General features: G+C 41.9%; 1 protein-coding gene across 1 annotated transcript in view; it reads left to right on the top strand.

The window, feature by feature from the left end:
• The window catches only part of fstl1b (follistatin-like 1b), a 98,158-nt gene that overhangs the window by 54,004 nt on the left and 21,415 nt on the right, over positions 1-22,739 (top strand). Inside the window, exon 3 of the mRNA XM_052014024.1 lies at positions 12,476-12,577. Within this exon, the coding sequence (XP_051869984.1) occupies positions 12,476-12,577 (102 nt within the window). The remainder of the gene's footprint in view (positions 1-12,475; positions 12,578-22,739) is intronic.

Below are 22,739 nucleotides of genomic sequence, written 5' to 3'. Positions count from 1 at the left end.
GATGGAGATTAAATTGTGGCTTGTGAAGCAGGGAGTTAAATGTCTCCAGAATAAATTAAATTCAGCCTATTTGAGTCACAAGCAAAAGTTCTGATTTTAAGTGGAATACTTCTCCGTGACCACTTCCTTGCCCTTAATTTTCTTCTTTTCCTGAAGAGTGACTCATGCTAGAGTGTTCATTCTTCTTGTCTGAATCAGACAGTGAATGTTAGTGGGCTTTTCTATCATGGGAGACAATGCACCCAAGTCTGTTTCTGTGTTCAGCTGATGGCCAAGTGTGAGTATTTCTAGCAGTTCCCTCGGTTAGTAATAGGAGATAAAATACTTTCATGGAATAAAGATACCAGCTCATGTAAAATGCCCCAACTGAGATTTGTAACTTGGCATAGATCACTTAGTGAACAAGGGGCCACTCTGGTCTGTATGATTCAATTCCACACTGAATGGTCCAATTAGAGTCCCAGGAGTACCCATTTAATTAAATTTTGGCATCTGTTAAATATTTGCTTGGCAGGAGAGATGGTGATGTCAGCACTAGACTTTCCATTCCAGTTCTACATTAAATAATGCCCAATGTCTCTATGGGAAACTATATACCATTATAGAAAATAATAACGCTGATTTTTCTGACAAAGCAAGAATGGTGCTTTAGCTTTAGGAAATAATGTCTGGCAGAATTCTGTATTTGAAGAAATCGTATTACTTGCTTCATGAATCTTCTTGTCAATAAGCTGATACTTGCAATGGCAAGAGCCCCAAAGTCCTAATGGTGACCTCCCAATCAAGTAACATAGTTAGCAAGGCAAAATGAACATCCAGAATGTTTTTCCTTTCGAATTTGTCACCTTGACCAATTCCTTTGATTGCTCTGAAATTCTCCTGCTAATTGAAGAAAATGATGGGAAATGTATCATCTGGCCTTTGCATTTATTTATGACAATTCAACCTCCACATTGGCTGCAACATTTTGTACACCAGAAACTTCTGGCAGGATTGATGCTTCAGGTGTGAACTGAGAGGTGCTATCGCTGAAAGGTTTTGTTTTATAGCTTAATAGTGAACAATGGGCAGTAAAATTAATTCACAGCATTCACTTATTTCCCAAAATGTTTGGTGAACATTTATAATAGACTTCATGTCAGGTATTATTTGAGATTGGTTTACACATTATGAGACCAATTTCATTTCATTCTTGCTATCCTTTAAGCTGAAAATTGTTTCAGAATTTTAAGATAGAAAAGCGCTTTGTAACAAGAGAGAATTAATTAGAATCTTAGTTTTTTTTTTGATTCTACCAAATTGTGTGGTGATATTGTATGTATACAGGAGGGACAACAACTGGCAGGCATGGTAGTGTAGCAGTTAGCATGAAGCTATTACAGCACCAGCAACCTGGGTTCAATTCCCATCACTGTCTGTAAGGAGCTTATATGTTCTCCCCGTGTCTGCGTGGGTTTCCTTGGGTGCTTCGGTTTTCTCCCACATTCCAAAGACGTATGGGTTAGGAAGTTGTGGGCATGCTATGTTGGCACCGGAAACATGGCAACACTTGTGGGTTGCCCCCAGAACATTCTACGCAAAGATGCATTTCACTGTGTGTTTCGATGTACGTGTGACTAATAAAGAAATCTTATCTTACCACAAAAATGGAAAATTTATCACTTTTTACCTAACCCTTTATTTTCCTTAATTTCAAAATTCCCTGGGTTTGTAGAACTTCCTGGCTTTCTGTTAAGCCACACATTTGGGAAGCAAGAGAAGTGGTTTTGGTATCAATGCAAAGTGTTCTGGAGTATGAGAAATGAAGCCATGACTAATGTGAACTTTTTCAAAACTACCTTTATACTGTCAACAAAGGGCTGAGTGTCTGTTGGCTCTTAGTTTACATTAAAAATTTGGCTCGGATAAAATAAAATTTGCCCATTTGAGTTTGTGAGCTCTGAGCTCTGCATGAACAGAGTGGTGTGGATGGTGTTTCAAGTCAGTACTGCCACCTGCCTGTTTCTGTGAAGAAAAGTCTCAAATCTGCAGCTGGTGTGTAATAGCGCCATCTGCCACAGAATCTGTGTGGCAGACTTGATAATCAAGAAAATTTACAAACAATTAGATTGCGCACAGAAAAGCTTTTAGTAAATTGGTATGATAAGATACTAAGCCTTAATATACTGAGTTAGTTTGGTGAAACAAATCTTTGTGGAATCCAGATGAAAGTTCATGCTTTGAACTTGGCTCAATTAGGGATTGCCAAAAATGATCTTATAAGGTTATCTCTAAAGGTGAGTAGCTCAGTAGCCTTGAGAAAGTACCTAATGCAGAATGAAATCTAATACATCAAACTTATTACTGGCATTGAATCACAGATCATCTTAGCCCTACAGCTTCACCATGCAGATGGATGAACATAAAGTTTGGAATTTATGACAAATAACTTAGGGAAAATGTCTACATTTCTCCAAGAAAATGTTATTTGTTTCATCAACATTCTACATTTCTTGACATGGAAAGTACCAAGCTGTATTTTATGGAATGTGAATCTGCTGATTTTTAAGTAAGTGATGTCACTCTAGTTTGTTAAGCAAGGATAACTTGGGCATCACAGCATCTCCAGCAAAAGGATTCTGACCACTGATGTGAGCAGTAACAAAATATTCCAAAATAAATTTTTTAGCTAATACAAAACATTTCTTATTGTCATACCTCCCCAACATCTCCTTTACTGAAGCACTCTATGAGATGGATCTTTTAAATCTATGGGCAATTTATGGGATGAGAGTTGATCGTGATTGCAGTGGAAGGCACCTTTTTGTTTTGTTTTACAGGCTTCACGGTGAGTGGGTAAAATTCAGCTTCAGTGTGGAACTTTCCATACCTCCGGGGAAGGCATGCAGCTGAAACTGCACTGTTACACGTGGAATGAAGGATTGTGATTTCAGAGAGGGATATGCTGATACTCTCGAGCATGTCAGTATTAAGATGGTGACGATCTTAGATGTCTTAGAATGCATACGGGTGGATAAATCCCCAAGGCTGGTTGAGATCTACCCCAAGATGCCGTAGGAAACAAGAAAGAGGATTGCTGTGCCCCTTACAGAGGTTTTTGCATCTTTGTAAGTCAAAGGCAAGGTACCAGAAAGTCTGGAGCATAGCTATTGTAGTTCTTTTATTTGAGAAGGGCAGCAGGGATAAGCCAGGTACTTACAGGCCAGTCAGCCTACATTGCTTGTTGGGAAATTATTGGAGAAATTCTAAGGGACAGGATTTATCTACATTTGGAAAGGCAGAGATTGATTAGGAACAACCAGCATGGCTTTGTGTGGGGAAATCCTGTCTCCCTAACTTTATTGAGGTAACAAAGGAGATTGATGTAGGCAGGGTGGTGGTGTTGTCTCTGTGGACTTTAGTGAAGTATTTGGCAAGGTCCCAATGGTAGGCTGGTCCAGAAGGTAAAGTCAAATGGGATCCAAGGCAAACAGGTGAATTGGTTCTAATATTGGCTTGATGATAGGAGGCAGAGTGTGGCGGTGGAAGAATGTTTTTTTCTGATCAGAAGAATATGACTAGTGGTGTACTGTAGGCATCGGTGCTCGGATCTTTGCTGTTCCTGGTACATATTAATGACATGAACGTGAATATAGAAGATAGGATTTTTAGATTTGCAGATGACACAAAGATTTATGGTGTCATGGATAGCAAGGAAGGTTGTCTAAGGCTACAGTAAGATTTAGGTCAAGATGGAAAGTTGGGCAGAGCATTGGCAGATGGAATTTAAGGTGATGCATTTTGGGAAGTCAAATAGGGGTAAGACGTATTCTGTAAGGAATGTTGAAGAACAGATAGATCGAGGAGTCTAAGTACATAGTTCCCTGAAAGTGACAACAGAGGGTGGTGAAGAAGGCATATGGCATGTTTGCCTTCATAGGTCAAGGCACAAATAGAAGAGTTGGGACATCATGTAGCAATGTTACAAAACACAGGTTGGGCTGCACTTGGGAGTATTGTGTGCAGTTCTGGTTGCCACACTATAGGAAAGGACGTGGTTATGCCAGAAAGAATGCAAAGGAGATTTACCAGGATGTGGCCTGGATTTGAGGACTGGATTTCTCTGGAAGGAGGGAGGCTGAGGGGTGATCTGATAAAAGTATATAAGATTATGAGAGGCAAAGATAGGGTAGATAGTCAAAATCTTTTTCCTGTGGCAGGGGTATCAAAAACAAGAAGGCACAAGTTTAAGGAGTGTGGAAGGAGTTTTAAAGGGATTTGAGGGGAAAGTTTTTTTTATAAAGAGAATGGTTAATATCTGGAATGTGCTGCCATAGGAGGTGGTGGAATCTGATACAATTACTATGTTTAAAACGCACAGACAGACACTTAAATAGGCAATGCATAGGAGGTCCTAATGCAGGCAAATGGGAGTAATGTAGATGGGCAAAAAGGTCAGCATGAACATAGAACATAGAACGATTACAGCACAATTCAGGCCATTCAGCCCACAAAGCTGTACCGAACATGTCCCTACCCTAGAAATTACTAGGCTTACCCATAGCCCTCTATTTTACCCAGCTCCATATACCTATCTAACAGTCTCTTGAAAGACCCTATCGTATCAGCCTCCACCACCATTTCAGGCAGCCCATTCCACGCACTCACCACTCTCTGAGTAAAAAGCTTACCCCTGACATCTCCTCTGTATCTATTCCCCAGCACCTTAAACCTATGTCCTCTTGTGGCCATCAATTCAGCCCTGGAGAAAAGCCTCTGACTATCTACCCTATCAATACCTCTCATCATCTTATACACCTCTATCAGGTCCCCCCTCATCGTCCGTCTCTCCAAGGAGAAAAGGCCGAGTTCCCTCAACCTGCTTTCATAAGGTATGCTTCGCATTCCAGGCAGCATCCTTGTAAATCTCCTCTGCACCCTCTCTATGGCTTCCACATCCTTCCTGCAGTGAGGCGACCAGAACTGAGCACAATACTCCAAGTGGGGTCTGACCAGGGACCTATATAGCTGCAACAATACCTCACAGCTCCTAAATTCAATTCCCCGATTGATGAAGGACAATACACCATATGCCTTCTTAACCACAGAGTCAAGCTGCGCAGCCACTTTGAGCGTCCTATGGACTCGGACCCCAAGATCCCTCTGATCCTCCACACTGCCAAGAGTCCTACCATTAATACTATATTCCGCCAACATATTTGACCTACCAAAATGAACCACTTCACACTTATCTGGGTTGAACTGCATCTGCCACTTCTCAGCCCAACTCTGCATCCTATCTATGTCCCTCTGTAACCTCTGACAGCCCTCCAAACTATCCACGACACCCCCAACCTTCGTGTCATCCACAAACTTACTAACCCACCCCTCCACTTCCTCATCCAGGTCATTTATAAAACTCACAAATAGTAAGGGTCCCAGTACAGATCCCTGAGGTACACCACTGGTCACTGACCTCCACTCAGAATACGACCCTTCAACAACCACTCTTTGCCTTCTGTGGGCCAGCCAGTTCTGGATCCACACTGCAATGTCCCCTTGGATCGCATGTCTCCTCACCTTCTCCATAAGCCTTGCTTGGGGTACCTTATCAAACACCTTGCTGAAATCCATATACACTACATCTACTGCTCTCCCTTCATCGATGTGTTTAGTCACATCCTCAAAAAATTCAATCAGGCTCGTAAGGCAGGACCTGCCCTTAACGAAGCCATGCTGACTATTCCTAATCATATTATATCTTCCCAAATGTTCATAAATCCTGCCTCTCAGGATCTTCTCCATCAGCTTACCAACCACTGAGGTAAGACTCACTGGTCTATAATCTCCTGGGCTATCCCTACTCCCCTTCTTGAATAAGGGAACAACATCCACAACCCTCCAATCTTGCGGAACCTCTCCCGTCTCCATGGACGATACAAAGATCATCGCTAGAGGCTCCGCAATCTCCTCCCTCGCCTCCCACAGCAACCTGGGGTACATCTCATCCAGTCCCGGCAACTTATCTAACTTGATGCTTTCCAAAAGTTTCAGCACCACCTCTTTTCTAATATCTACATGCTCAAGCTTTTCAGGCCACCAAGTCCCCACTACAATCCCCCAGATCTTTTTCCATGGTGAATACTGACATAAAGTATTCATTAAGTACCTCTGCTATTTCTTACGGATCCATACACACTTTCCCTGCTGCACTTGATAGGCCCTATCCTTTCGCATATCATCCTCTTACTCTTCACATACTTGTAGAACGCCTTGGGGTTTTCCTTAATCCTGCCCGCCAAGGCCTTCTCATGTCCCCTTCTGGCTCTCCTAATCTCTTTCTTAAGTTCCTTCCTTTTAGCCTTGTACTCCTCCAGATCTCTGACATTACCTAGCTCCCTGTACTTTTTGTAAGCTTTTCTTTTCCTTTTGACTAGATTTATTATAACCTTCGTACACCACGGTTCCTGTATCCTATCATGACTCCCCGTCTCATCGGAACATGTCTGTGCAGAGCTCCACACAAATATCCCCTGAATATTTGCCACATATCTTCCGTACTTTTCCCAGAGAACATCTGTTCTCAATTTAATCTTCCAATTTCCTGCCTGAGAGCCTCATAATTCCTTTTACTCCAAGTAAACACCTTGCTAGCCTGTCTGTTCCTATCCCTCTCTAGTGCTAACGTAAAGGAAATAGAATTATGATCACTATCACCAAAATGTTCACCCACTGGGAGATCTGACACCTGACCAGGTTCATTACCCAATATCAAATCAAGCACAGCCTTTCCTCTTGTAGGCCTATCTACATACTGTGTCAAGAACCCTTCCTGAACACACCTAACAAACTCCACCCCATCTAATCCCCTCACTGTCTGGAGATGCCGATCGATGTTTGAGAAATTAAAATCCCCCATCACAACAACTCTGTTATTCTCACACCTTTCTAGGATCTGCTTCCCTCTCTGCTCCTCAATAACCCTGTCACTATTGGGTGGCCTATAAAAAACACCCAGCACCGTTATCGACTCCTTCCTGTTCCTAACCTCCACCCACAGAGACTCCGTAGACAATCCCTCCACAACATCCACCTTTTCCACAGCCGTGACACTATCTCTGATCAACAGTGCCACTCCCCCACCTCTCTTGCCTCCCTCCCCGTCCTTCCTGAAACATCTAAAACCCGGCACTTGAAGTAACCGTTCCAGCCCCGGAGCCATCCAAGTCTCCGTAATGGCCACCACATCATAGCTCCAAGTATCAATCCAAGCTCTAAGCTCATCCGCCTTGTTCACAACACTCCTTGCGTTAAAATAGACACATCTCAAGCCTGTCTGAACACGTCCCTTCTCTATCATCTGCCTATGGTACTTACTCCTAGCCTCCTCTATTTGAGAGCCAAACACCTCTTCCCCAGTCTCTCCAATACGGATCCCACCCCCCAACAATTCTAATTTAAACTCTCCCCAGTAGCCTTGGCAAACCTCCCCGCCAGTATGTTGGTCCCCCTGGGATTCAAGTGCAACCCGTCCTCTTTGAACAGGTCATACCTGCCCCAAAAGAGGCCCCAAAAGAGGCCCCAATGATCCAGAAAACTGAATCCCTGCTCCTTACTCCAATCCCTCAACCACGCATTTAACCTCCTCCTCATTCTGTTCCTATACCCACCGTCACTTAGCACAGGCAGTAATCCGGAAATTACTACCTTTGTGGTCCTGCTTCTCAACTTCCTTCCTAATTCTCTATAGTCTCTTTTCAGGACCTCATTCCTTTCCCTACCAATGTCGTTGGTACCAATATGTACCACGACCTCTGGCTGTTCTCCCTCCCCCTTCAGGATATCTTGGACGCAATCAGAAACATCCCAGACCCTGGCACCTGGGAGGCAAACTACCTTCCGAGTTTCTTTCCTGCGTCCACAGAATCGCTTGACTGCCCACCTAACTATAGAGTCCCCTATCACTAGTGCCCTCCTCACTCCTTCCCTACCCATCTGAGCCACAGGGCCGGACTCTGTGCCAGAGACACTGCCACTGTTGCTTCCCCCAGGTAGGCCGGCTCCCCCAACAGTACTCAAGCAGGAGTACTTATTGTCAAGGGATACAGCCACAGGGGTACTCTCTGATACCTGACTCTTCCCCTTCCCCCTCCTGACTGTGACCCAATTGCCTGGTTCTGATGGTCCCGGCGTGACGACCTGCCTATAACTCCTCTCTATCACCTCCTCACTCTCCCTGACCAGATGAAGGTCATCGAGCTGCATCTCCAGTTCCCTAACACGGTCCCTCAGAAGCTGTAGCTCAACACACTGGGCGCAGATGTAGCCTTCCCGGAGGCAGAGAGACTCTGGGAACTCCCACATCCGACACTGAGTACAGGATACCGCACTCGTACTCCTTCCTTAACTCAAGTCACCTACCTTTCCTCGCCCCTTTATGCTGAAGCCCCTTGAGCCAAAGCCCAGGACACTCTGCTCCCTCTCACTCCGCTGCCCGCTCCGACGCTGCCCGCTGGATATGGCGGTTGGCTTTTTAAACTGCCCGCGCCGCGCCTGAGCAGTCCAGCCCCCACTCTACCACTTAAAACTTTTACAACCCTTATAAAAGTACCTTATAAAAACACTAACCCTAATAAATTACAACCCTATTAAAAACTAAGCCTTATACTTAAAACCCTAATAAAAAGATAAAGAAAAACTTATCTGCTCCGACGTCCTCCGAAGCGAAGCCCACGAAGCCGCCGAAGTTTTTTTTCTTTTTTCTGTCCCCACTTTTTAAACTGCCCGCGCCGCGCCTGTGCAGTCCAGCCCCCACTCTACCACTTAAAACTTTTACAACCCTTATAAAAGTACCTTATGGTGGGCTAAATGGCCAAATGACTCTGACAAAAGCCACAGAGCATGTCTTGAGCGATGCGTTAATGTGTGGTGGAAGACTGAGCTGAGCTGAAAGGCTGAGGTTGAGAAATAGCAAAAATGAGAACAACAAGGAAGCTGCTTGTAATTTTGATCTCATGTTCCAAATGGTCTGTCTTCTCACTCAGTAGAATATGTGCTTCAGATTCACCAAAAGTATGGATGCTCTATTTCAGTGATGGGTAATCATTAGATGGAATGGTATAATATGTAAAATCAAAAGGATTCTCATTGTCCATCTGTTCTTCATTTAATTATAGAGTCTTTTAAGTTACAGTCCCTCTGTATTTTGCAGATCCTCATTAACAGGCGCAAAACTGTCTATTAAGTCAAAAACTGGGGCCTAAATTACAATGAAGAAGACTACAAGACATCGAAGACACAGTTTCTTTTGTAAAAAGTCTTTCAGTCCCTGCCCTTATACAGCAATTACAATTGTGTATTTTGTTTGAAACTCCTGGTTCCCTGAAGGCAGTTCAAGCTCTGGCAGCTCTATGCAAATGTGAAAAATAGGAGGGAGGGAAAGTATAAACATCTCACCACCAGCATAGTTGCTCCTCATTATTACATATCACAAAAACACAATGCTGCAATGTTAAATGATGTTCCTTGATTACTGAGGATACAAGTCGGTAATCCTTTCTGGAGCAAGCATCAGTTTCTCCATTGTACAACAGTTGCTACCCGGCCTGTATGTTATAAGCCAATGATTTACTATTCATGGAATGACTACCATTTCTTGGTGCTTATCTTGATTTAATCAGAATATTTAAGATGTTGATACAGACATGTGATTTTCAATGTTTTATTGTTCAGGAGGTAACTCCAGTCCATCAGCTTCCAAGTTTTGCTGTAACAATTGGAGCTTCTTCCTAATATTTCCATGCTCAATGCAGTAATAAACTTGAATTGATTATCTATACTCCCGTAACCAAAACTTAAGATCAAGAATAGTTTAAGAGTAATAATTTAAGAATTGCCCAAATATGTTCACAAATGAAGTCATAATCATACTGAAACTTGGGGGAAAAAACGAATGAAGTTACACAATCTAACCATTTTTTTATCATGAACAGATAATATAGCATCATGCACATTGAGGAAGATACAAAGTAAACTGATTTATCTGGAACTGTGTGTAACCTCTTTGTGAGCTCTGATTTGACAAACAATAAAGCAAACAAAAATGAGCTGGCATGACTGGGTGTCAGTAATTGATGTGGAGGTCATCAGGCGTACCAACATGGCTCTGTGAGGTGAATGACACCAGAAGGACAGAACTCCTCACTGTCCAACTTCTGTGTAATAAACAGGCAGCAGAATTTGACTGTACCAAACGCTGCCTCAAATGTTCTCAAGTCAAACAGTCATCACTGTGAGGGTGATGGGACTGCTCAGTGGTGAGAAATAATGACTTATTCAGTCTATAAGTGACATTGTTAAATGAATATTTCAGTATTCACAGCAGGATTCTTAACACTACTGAGCATTAAGGTTCTAAGAACACTACATTCAGAAATCTCCACTATTTTGTTTTCTATACCCAATTCTAGCTTTAATCTTTACCCACCACATTGTTGATCAATAATGAAATACAACAGGTGCCATTCATATTAGATCCAAACTCTTTGCTGGTGTTATTTCGAGCAAACATCCACACTTCTTGCAGTAAAATATTATCAGTATAAAATCAAAGTACAAAGCCTAGCGCATATTGGCTAATGGATTTTAAATGATCTAAAGTCCATATTTACTGAACACTTGTAAAGTGGAAAATCAGATACGTTTTGCATAGATTTAAGTTACTACAAGCTCCACAGCCAACTTGTCAATGCTTATACCAAGCAATGAAATCACTTAATAACACATTTTAGACAAATTCACAGAAGTATCTGAAAACACTAGCTTGAGGTGACCATGCCAGATAAAGATTACAAAATTTTCTTATATTCTTCTTGCTTTATTCTTCAATTACAATTAGAGGTGAATTGTTTTTCTGAGTTTGCTAGTGTTAAATGAATTCTGTCTTCTGTGCCTCATAATGCCAACATTACCACATCACACTTTGCATTGATGCATCAGACTGCTGCTATGATCTAAGGCATGATGTCTGACAGAGCAATCCAAGTTCTAATCAGTTAGAAGATTAATTGACATTATGAAGGGCAGCAGCACATTTTATCAGGATTAGCATTTTCTGATCATCAGAGACTCTAGGTGTCACTGTTTGTTAACGTTTGTACTACCATTATGTTATGATTTTGATTGACAGTTCGGGAGCTAGAAGCTGACTGAACCTGGAATAAACTTAAAAAATTCCTGTCAACTTCATTAATTCACATGATTTCAATGGGCTTGGCCTGTGCCTCGCCTTCACCCCTCAGGACTGATCATCAGGTTCACTACTCTGATGGATGCAATCAGATACTGATATCCCTTAGAGAAAACAGATTAGACTACAGCCAGTCCTAGGTTAACAGGCTTGGCACTCTGCTATTTCCACCTCCCTCCACATGACACATCTGATCAGTTTGCTAGGATTGTTTCTTCACATACCCAATGTTGTGTTTCTTTGAAGAGGATATGGAAGTCAAACATTCAGCTAGATCGCTTTCTACCTTCTCACAGTCGCATGGTACATTAGGAATTGAGTTGTTGAGAAATGATCAATCTCCATTAAATAATTTGCAGCAGTCACAAATGTGGCTCAAGGAAAACCACAAAGTGCTGGAAGTGATGTAATATTTGGGAAGCCCAGGGGTAACATTCTCTCAAATTGATGATAAACCTGTACTATTAATCCCTAGGTTCTGTCAACCCGACAAGTTTGTATTCACTGTAAAATTTGTTTCACTCATTCCTGCTCTATTTTTAGTACTATTCTTCCAGAGGAACTGTTTCAAAGTCTGACTGAACTTAGATATGCTATCTCCTATGCCTCACCCATCCAACCATGAAAGAAATTAGTTAGCCAGAATATCTCCTTCATGAACACATATTGGCTTTCTTTAATGTTATTTTTATCTGCAAACTCCATGATCTAATTTTTAAAAATGGCTTCCATAACTTTATTCACAACGGAGTTAAACTCACTGGTTTGTAATTTCCTGGATCATTTTTGCTACCAATTCAAAATTTAAGTGTAATAACTGTTGTCTATATTACACTTCTGAAATATTTGATTGCCAATAAAGTCCTTTGTGACAAAATGAGAAAGATGTTGTACAAATGCAAGATATTTTGTTTCTTTTTATGTGGACAATTATTCCAATGAGTGAGAAACTGAGCTGATCTTCAAAATACCATCGACTACATCATTCCAATTCATCAGGTGATCCAATGTTTTCCATTGGCATAACAGAAGCACAACTGATCTGTGGAATTTAGAACAATGGTATTGAAGATCTCCCTACTTTAGTTTTCTGATACCCTATTTTAAGTGCATTTAGCTTGAAAATATCTGTATATAGTGCTGAATTAAACTGGTGGAAATCCATGTTTAACACATTAAAATATAATGTTGTCCGAACTTTGCCAAATTACTGTAACTCACAGATTGGTTGTTTATTTTTTATTACAGGAAATGAGAAGCAAGTCCAAGATTTGTGCCAATGTGTTTTGTGGTGCTGGGAGGGAATGTGCCGTGACAGAGAAGGGTGAACCCACATGCCTGTGCATTGCAGTAAGTTCAATTTTTTTTAAACTGTCCGATCTGTAGAATCTAAAATTAATTCTCAATTGTTAGGTGCCCAGGTATAATATTGATCTTTACCCAAAATGCATATTTTCTGGTTCCCTTAAGTACACTTAGCTCAGACTGACATCGGTGTCATTAACGAAAAAACAACAAGATGCCTGAGGGACTCGGCAGGCTAGGCAGCATCCGTGGAGAAAAACAAGATCAACGTTCAGGTCACAATGCCAGGAGAAGTCCAAACGCAAGCTGGAGGAACAACACCTCATTTTCTGTCTTGGGACCTTACAGCCAAACGGCATGAACATCAAATAGCAAATTCTCCCACTTTAAGTAAACCAACCCCCCACCATGCCTCTTCTTTCCTATTCTTCCCTTTCCTAAACTATCTCTGTTTTCTCCTTGCTGATTTTTTTTCTCTCTCCTTTTCCTCCCCTCCCCTCCGTACTTTTTGACCCATCCCCTGGTAGATCTGCTCTCCCCTCCTCCCCTGCACTTGCCGATCACTATTGCTTGCCTGCATCTACCTATCACCATCTTGTGCACACCCCACCTCCCCTCTTTTGTCCACCTATCACTGCTCTGTTTTTTCCTCCCCCCCCACCTATATACTGGGCTTCCCCTTTTCCTATCTTCAGTCCTGAGGAAGGGTCCTGACCCAAAACATTGACTGTTTTTCTCCATGGATGCTGCCTGGCCTGCTGAGTTCCTCTTGCATCTTGTTGTTTTTTCATCCAGATTCCAGCATCTGCAGTCCTGTGTTTCTCTAGTATCACTGTCATTAAGACAAAAATAAACAAGAATTTATATAAAAGAAGTGGTCATAAAAACTGTATCACGTTAAAGCTCTTCTCAACCAGCAAAGGGCATCATGATGCTATATTTCATTATTTGCTGTAGAACGGGATTCAACTGAAGAGGTGGCCAGTTGCAGTCACTGCTTGTAACTCACATCATGTCTCTATCATAAACATGTCTATCACAGTTTGTTGAGGGCCTTATTATTAGAAACACAGAAGGTGTAGCAGTTGGCCATTCAACTCTTCAATCCTGCTCTGCCATTCAATATGATTATGGCAGCACAGCTCTAACAACTCCATTTCAATCGTGACCTCGGGTGCTGTCTGCATAAAATACGTGTTTTCTTCCCCTGGGTTCCGGTTTTCCTCCCACATCCTGAAGATATGTGGGTTTTTTGTTTAATTTATGACTCTCATGGTAGAAGTGATAGGAATGTGAGGAGAATAAATTATAGGAGAAACTAGCTAGCATAGATTCAGGCCAAATGGCCCCCTTCTACATCATAAGGAAATAAGTCTGATCATTCACATTCAGTAACCTGTTCCTGCTTTCTCCCCAATATCCATTGATCTCTTCAGCATCATATCTAACTCTTTCTTGAATATATCTAATGATTTGGCATCAGCTACCTTCTATGTTTACAGAATTCCAGAGGTTCACCACTATTTTGATTACTACATTTTTCCTCACTCAGTCCCAAATAGTATAACTCCTTTACTTGGGTTGTGACACCTGGATCTGGATTTTTCCACCATTGGGAACATCTTTCCTGTATCTATTCTGTCCAAGTTCATCTAGATTTTAGAAGTTTCAGTGAGGTTCCTTCTTATTCTAGTGATATTAGCCTAATTGTGCCAATCTCCCTTCATACGTCAGTCCTTCCATCCCAGGAATAAGTCTGGTGAACTTTCCCTGGACCCCTCCAATAGCAATAACATACCTCAGATACCGAGACCAAAACAGCACACAACGCTCAAGATGTGGTCTTACCAATGCCCAATGCTATTGTAGTAAGACAACCCTGCTCTGGTTATCAATTCCATTTGCTATGAAGGCCGACATGCCATTTGCCTTCTTAACCACTTGCTGTGCCTACATGCATACTTTCATTACCTGGGGTACAAGGACACTCAGGTCTGAGGTAAAGTAATTGGAACATTAACTCTGTTTCCTCTTTTTCCAGAGATGCTGCCTGATCTTCTGAGTATCTCCAGCATTTTCTGCTTTTATTTCAGATTTTCAGCATATTCAGTTTTTACCTTTTCAGTTAAGTTTGGACGGTGTCATGCTCAATACTCTGTAGCATAATTATTTACAGCATGCAGTATAGATAATTCATGAAAAGGCATGAGAAGGCCTGCTTTAAATAACATTAGATGTTATTAAACTGAAAAGTGTGCAGAAAAGATTTACCAGAATGTTGCCTGGACTTAGGGGCCTGAGTTACAAGGAGAGGTTGCATAGACTAGGACTTTATTCCCTGGAATGTAGGAGAATGAGAGGTGACCTGATAGTATATAAGATGATTAGGGGCATAGACAGGGTGAAAGCACATAGTCTTTTTCCCAGGGAGGGGGTGCTAAAAACAAGAGGGCATAGGTTTAAGATCAGAGGCGAGAGATTTAAAAGGGACATCAGGGGCAGCTTCTTGACGCAAAGGGTGGTGTTTATTTGGAATGAGCTGCCAGAAATAGTGGTTGAAGCAGGCACTTTGGCAAGGTTTAAAAGCCATCTAAAGAAGTACATAGGAGAGGTTTAGAGGGCTATGGGCCAAACACGGGCAGATGGGACCATCTTGCTGTGCAACATAGTTGGCATGGACAAGTTGGGCTGAAGGGCCTGTTTCAATGCTCTATGACTCTGTGTTAGTTGAGTCCATGGGTGATTTTTAACTCCTTCCTTCTCAGTGGGCAGGCTAAAGCAGGCCTTCTCTTGCCTTTCCATGATTTATCCAAATCTATACCTCATGCTGTAAATAATTATGCTGCAGAGTATTGAGTGCTCTTACCACTAGATCTAATTGGTGGGATTTAAATCTAGTTCTTAACCATTTTCCTGATTCAGGCAATAACAAAAAATATTCTACAAAAAAACAAAAATGAATGATACTTTGTCTACAAATTTGACTTTTTTTCTGTCATATGTAGACAGAATATTGAAGGCCACTCATTGTGCCTCACATTTATTCTGCCATGCATGCACAATACTAATGATCAGAAAGTAATGGCTAAAAGTTTGGAATTTACTGAGTCTAAGGTTGAAACATTGTGGAATAAAATTTGGCCACCATATATGCAATAGGTGTTAAAGGAAAAAAACTGAAGGCATTCAATTCAACTGCAAACATACTTTTGGCTTTGTTTGACTGTTTATATGATTGACATCTCTAATCAAGTTTCAGAAATGCATATTAAAGTTTCCTTTTGTCTCAGTTTAGGTTTTGGAAGTGTATTTCTGTTGGTCTTGGTCTTTAATTATTTGAATGAGCACATAGATAAGTCAAGGAGAGTCCATGAATGGTACACAGGGAACCTTGCATAAAACACCATGAAGGCTGCCATTTATTGGTTCATCTCCAGTTGCTCTGCTTTGATATATCCATGCAATTTGCTGGGCCTCTACATTGGCATAGGAATAAAATCAAATGCAGGCTGGATGAGGTAAAAACATTAGATTTCATTCCTATTCTGAACCAGTTGGGACTTTACAACAGTCCGGTAGCTTCATTGGTCTTTTTATTGATACCGGCTTTTTATTTCTTTATTCAACTATATTGTGCCAGGTACCGTTCACATTAAAGTTTTTTTTCTTTCTGATTAGAGGTGTTTGAGCAAGTAACTAAGGGATCTTTTGTGTTCACTTGAATGAATTCAGCAAGTTGTCTGAAAGGCGGTATCTCTGGCAGTGCAGCTCTCCCTCAGTCTTGTCTGTGGAGTAGCATTTGATTGTACTACCTCTTACTCAGAAGTGAAAGCAATACAAAATGAAGTGCAGCTGACATTTTATAGAAATAAAAAAAAGGGTTAAACCTCCCTAGAAATTCATCATTTCAGTCCTTTATCACCTACTAATTTCTCCAAATTGTAATTTTAAAGTGACATTGAATCAGAAATAAAAGAGCATTCGTTTACACTGTTTTATTTTCAAAGTATGTTTAAAAATTCAGAAGCACAAACAGCTTCTTTCATAAAGTGTATCATAAATGTGATGATAAGTGTTCTGCCTGGCAGCCCTTAGGGACCAAACAAGTGACTCATGGTTTTGAAGATCATAATGTCCCGTGGAGGGGTTTATTAAAATTCCATTTACCAGCACTTCAAAGGATTGAACAAGTAATGATTAGATTAGGCATCAGAAAAAAACAAACGAGATCTATATTCTTTATTTTTTAAGAGGACAGCATGCCTGACATATTATGTGTTATTTTAAAGGGTCATTTTTCTGCTTTAGTGTCCAGTCGGGTGTGATTTGTACATAAGTTATGGAAAACCTGTAGTGGAAAATCTGATGTGTAACAGACACTTGGGAAATTATTGCTAAACCAGCAGATAACTAATTTGCATGGCATTATTCTGCCTACTTATCCTTAGTAAGGAGGTAATAACAGAGTACTTAGAAAGTCATAGTACAATTAAGGCAGAGTCAATGGTTTTATGAAAGAAAAACTATATTTGTTAAATGTATTGGAATTCTTTGTGGATATAACTAACAGGGAACTGGTGGCTTAAAGTCTGTTTAGATTTCCAAAAGACATTTGATAAAATGCTACATAAAAAGCTACTGTACAAGACAGGGTGTCATGGTGTTGAGATTAATGAAGTGGTTTGGAAAGAGAATTCATTAACTGACAGAAAGCAGAGCAGGGGTAAATGAGTTACAATCTGTACTTATCACTTAGATGAAAAGACTGAGTGTAATGCATTCCTGGTTTACTGATGATTCAGACAGGTGGGAAAATAAGTTGTGAGCATGAATTTATGGAAGAATAGTGGTACAGTGACTAAATTACCAGCGTAGTAACCCAGACTAACAAGCCAGAAATGCGAGTTCAAATCCCACATAACAACTATGGAATTTAAATTATTTAATAATCTGGAATTCTGAAGAAAACGAGTAATCTTTGGTAATAATGAAATAACTTATCTAGTTAATTCAGAATCAGATTTATTATCACTGACTTGTATGACGTGAAATTTGTTGTTTTGTGGCAGCAGTACAGTGCAAAGACATAAAATTACTATAAATCACAAAAATAAATGTATTGTGACTCTAGACCAAAGCAATCTGGTTGACTTTTGTGGCCTATAAAATTGCTTTACAAACAACTCATAGTCACTAGGTTAAAGCAGAAGAGGGATAAAATCCGATGAGCAATACAGCATTGGCCTAGGCACTGAATTCAGGCATAGCAGAGTCACTCAGTATACATACTGATATTTATAACCTCGTTCTATGAGGAGTACAGAAGGACATGCTGGGAGCAGCACCAAATGTGCTGAAAATTGAAGTGAAGCTGCAACAAAAGACTACATTTGTACTGCACAGGAAATACAGTTTGCAATCAGCACAGCAAAATGATGCCATAAAAAAACAGGACCAATCCAATCTGGCCTAATAAGTCTACTTTCAATCACCAGCCAAGCAATCTTATTCAACAAATTCTTCACTGATTTCAAGGATGGGTTTTGCCAAGATTAGCCAACTTCAGATCACACTGTAGCCTTGGTTAACAACATGGACCAAAGAACTGAATTCCAGAGATATGACTAACTGCCGCTGACACCAAGGTAGTTTGAGACCAAACGTAATATCAAGGTGCTGTAGTAAAACTAAAATCAATGAGCACCATGTGGAAAATGGTCCAATGGCCGCACAAAGGAAAATGGGTATGGCTTCTGGAAGTTAATCATCCCAACCCAAGGACATTGCCTTGGGCATTCCTCCAGTAAGTCTACAACTAAGAAGGACGAGGGCAGTAAGTGGACATACAAGACAGGAGCAGGAACAGGCCACTCGGCCCCTCTAGCCTGTTCCACCATTTGAAGAGATCATGGCTGACCTAATTGTAACCTCAATTATGCGGGCCTGCAGAACCCTTTCATCTCCTTAGTTACCCAGTATTTACCTACCTCTGCCTTAAAAAAAATATGCAAAGAACTCTGCATTCACCACCCTTTGAATGATGAGAGTTTCAAAGATTCATGACCTGAAATGAAATTCTGTTTTATCTGTCTTAAATGGGTATCCTCTTATTTTTAAACGGTGAGCCCTAGTTCGAGGTTCTCCCACGAGAAAACAGTAACCCTCCAAGCCCTCTGGAATCTTGTATATTTCTATCATCCCCTCTCACTTACCTAAACTCCAGCAAGTGCAAGCCTAGGCTGTCCAGTCCTGTTACTGGTGTGTACAGTGCTCCAGATGTAGTCTCACCTTCATGTGCAGGTTCCCTCCAGTTCACCCCATACAGACTTATAAATAAATCCCTATCCTTCATTACCAATGGGTCAAGGTTCTGGGATTCTCTGCTTGACAGCACTGTGTGTGTAACTTCTCCAGAAGGACTGCAGCAGCTCAGAAAAATGGCTCACTACTTCTTCCCATGTGCACTTAGGGGTGAGCTATAAATATGGTAATGCACAGACCCTGACAGATATAAATGGGTTAAATGATGAGCAAAATTATGGCAGATGGCATATAATTTGGGGTGGGTTAAATGATGAGCAAAATTATGGCAGATGACATATAATTTGGGGAAATGTGAGTTCTGGATTTTGGTCAGAAGAATAAAAAAAGGTTATTCTTTAAGTGAGGAGAAAACATTAAATGTTAGTACTCAGAGAGAGAGAGAGAGAGAGACCCACACAAAGGTAGTATTGAGGCTTAACAAATTATTTGGAAGACAGATTGAATTTTGCCCTGCATTGCCAGAGGAAATGAGTAAATATTAAGGAAATCTTGCCACAACGAGATATGGAGTACTATCACCTATGGTCACTTTATTTAAGGATTGATACTTCTTGGGGGCAATGCAGCAGAAGTACAATAGATAGATTCTTTGGATGATTGGGTTGTGTTATGAAGAATAACTGGACAGAGTGGGCCTATATTCATTGGAGTTTGGAAGAATGAGAGGTGAAACATGTTTGGATTCTGAGGAGACATGAAGGTTTATGCTATGAGGATGCTTCCCCTGGTGGGGATGTCTGGAATTGGGAACATCGTATTTTAAGAGGTCAAAGGAGGAATATCAAGAGTAGCTCATACTGAAAGCAAGAACACCAAAAAATAGGAGCGGGGTAGGCCACCTGAAGCCAGTCCCGCCATTCAATATAATCATGGCTGATCAATGCTGGCCTCAACTCCTATGCCAGATACTCATAACACTTAACTCCTTGATGTTTCATATATTTATCTTTCTCCACCCTAAGTATGTCGAATAATCTGGCCTCACCACCCTTACAAGCAGACAACTCCAGAGATTCAGTACTCTCTAAGAAATGTCTACGTACCTCAATTTTAAATGATTGGTCCCTTACTTTGCAGCTATGTTCTCTTGTTTGTTGCTCTCCCACTGGAACATAGAACAGTAGAGCACAGGACAGGCATTCGGCCCACAAAGTTGTGCCAATCTCGATGCCAATTTATACTAAATGTCCTCCTCCAATGTATCATCCATTTCCCTCCATTCCCTTCATATTCATGTGTCTATCTAAAAGCCTCTTAAATTCCACAAAACTGCATGCTTCCACTACTACCCCGGCAACCCATTCCAGTCACCTACCACTCTCTGCATTAAAAAAAGATTTCCCTCTCTAACCTTAAAAGCACATCCTCTGGTGTTTAATGTTTCCATTTTCGAATGAGTCTAAGAACAGACCATCGGACTGAGAGGATGGTTCAGCTGGAAGCCAGCATTGACTGGATGGGCTGAATGGCCTCTGCCTGTCCTGTAACAGTTCTACGATTCTCTGATTTCGCCCTGGTTTACACGGCTCTCAAGAGCAATGGCAAATCTACCAGCACAACTGCTGCGGGCACCTCCGCCCCACAGGCAGTGAACAGCTGGAGAGGAAGCAGCAACTGAAGGATGAATCAGTGGCAGCACAAATTCAAGTCAAGTTTATTGTCATGTGCACAAGTACAGTGACGTACGGTGCAGTGAAAAACTTGCTTGCAGCTGCACCACAGGCATGTAAGTACAGACAATACACACAACGTAAATTATACAAGATGGTAATGAGAGGGAGAAAAAACAAGACATTAGTGCAAAAAAGACACAATCACGGACAAGTCCATGGTAGTGCAAGAGATGGTCCACAGTATTCTGTTGCCAGTGGAAACATTTCAACATCTACCTTAGGGTCCTTTATGTTTGAATAAGGTCATGCCTCATTCTTCTAAATTCCAAGGAACACAAACCCAAACTATCTTGCCTCTCTTGACATGACAACCCTCTCATCGCAGGAATTAGTGTCGTGAATCTCCTTTAGACTGTCTCGAATGCTAGTATATTTTTTTAGATAAGGGGACAAGAACCAGATGCCGTATTCCAGGTGCGGCCTCACCAACACCATGTACAATTGTAACAAAACCTCCCTATTCTTAAACTCTGAACCTTTAACAGTGAAGGGCAACATGCTGAACCTTTAGCAATGAAAGGCTGCACAGGCGCATGACGTCAGCAGGTAAAGCGCGGGCAGTTTAAAAAGCGGGTAAAAAAAATTTCAGAGGTTTCGTGGGTTTCGCTTCAGCAGGCGTCGGGACTTCGGAACAGATAAGATTTTCCTTTTTTTATTTAAGGCTTTTTATTATAAGGTTTTGTTTTATAAGGTTCTTTTTTATAAGTTTTTTTTATATAAGTTCTCATCGGGAATAGTGGGGGCAGGACTGCGCAGGCACGTGACGTCAGCAGGTAAAGCGCGGGCAGTTTAAAAAGCAAACCGCCATATCCAGCGGGCAGTGTTGGAGCGGGCAGCGGAGTGAAGGGAGCAGAGTGATTTGGGCTTTGGCTCAAGGGGCTTCAGCGTAAAGGGGTGAGGCGAGGTAGGTGACTTGAGTAAAGGAAGGAGTATCAGTGCAGTTTCCTGTACTCGGTGTCAGAGTCTCCCTGCCTCCGGGAAGGCTACATCTGCACTCAGTGTGTCGAGCTGCAGCTCCTGAGGGACTGTGTTGGGGAACTGGAGATGCAGCTCAATGACCTTCGTCTGATCGGGGAGAATGAGGAGGTGATAGAAAGGAGTTATAGGCAGGTGGTCATACTGGGGCCATGGGAGTCAGGCAAGTGGGTCACAGTCAGGAGGGGGAAGGGGAAGAGTCAGGTACCAGAGAGTACCCCTGTGGCTGTACCCCTTGACAATAAGTACTCCTGCTTGAGTACTGTTGGGGGAGCCAGCCTACCTGGGGGAAGCAACAGTGGCAGTGTCTCTGGCACAGAGTCCGGCCCTGTGGCTCAGAAGGGTAGGGAAGGAGAGAGGAGGGCAGTAGTGATAGGGGACTCTATAGTTAGGTGGTCAGACAGGCGATTCTGTGGACACAGGAAAGAAACTCGGAAGGTATTTTGCCTCCCAGGTGCCAGGGTCCAGGATGTTTCAGATCGCGTCCAAGATATACTGCAGGGGAAGGGAGAACAGCCACATGTTGTGGTACATATCGGTACCAACGACATAGGTAGGAAGAGGGATGAGGTCCTGAAAAAAGACCATAGGGAGTTAGGAAGGAAGTTGAGAAACAGGACCTCAAAGGTAGTAATTTCAGGATTACTGCCTGTGCCACGTGACAGTGAGTATAGGAATAGAATGACGTGGAGGTTAAATGCGTGGCTGAGGGATTGGAGTAAGGGCAGGGATTCAGATTTCTGGATTATTGGGGCCTCTTTTGGGGCAAGTATGACCTGTTCAAAGAGGATGGGTTGCACTTGAATCCCAGGGGAACCAATATCCTGGCAGGGAGGTTTGCTAAGGCTACTGCGGGGAGTTTAAACTAGAACTGTTGGGGAGTGGGATCCGAAATGGAGAGACTGGGGAAGAGATGTTTGGCTCTCAAATGGAGAAAGCTAGTAGTAGGTACGTGAGGGAGGATAGGCAGGTGACAGAGAAGGGACATGCTCAGACCGGTTTGAGGTGTGTCTATTTTAACGCAAGGAGTACTGTGAACAAGGCAGATGAGCTTAGAGCTTGGATTAATACTTGGAGGTACGATGTGGTGGCCATTACAGAGACTTGGATGGCTCAGGGACTGGAATGGTTACTTCAAGTGCTGGGTTTTAGATGTTTCAGAAAGGACAGGGAGGGAGGCAAAAGAGGTGGGGGAGTGGCACTGTTGATCACAGATAGTGTCACGGCTGCGGAAA

The sequence above is a fragment of the Pristis pectinata genome, chromosome 4, assembly GCF_009764475.1.
Source record: "Pristis pectinata isolate sPriPec2 chromosome 4, sPriPec2.1.pri, whole genome shotgun sequence".
NCBI lineage: Eukaryota > Metazoa > Chordata > Chondrichthyes > Rhinopristiformes > Pristidae > Pristis > Pristis pectinata.
Note: the sequence above shows the minus strand (reverse complement) of the source record. Positions and strands in the feature narration are given on the sequence as shown.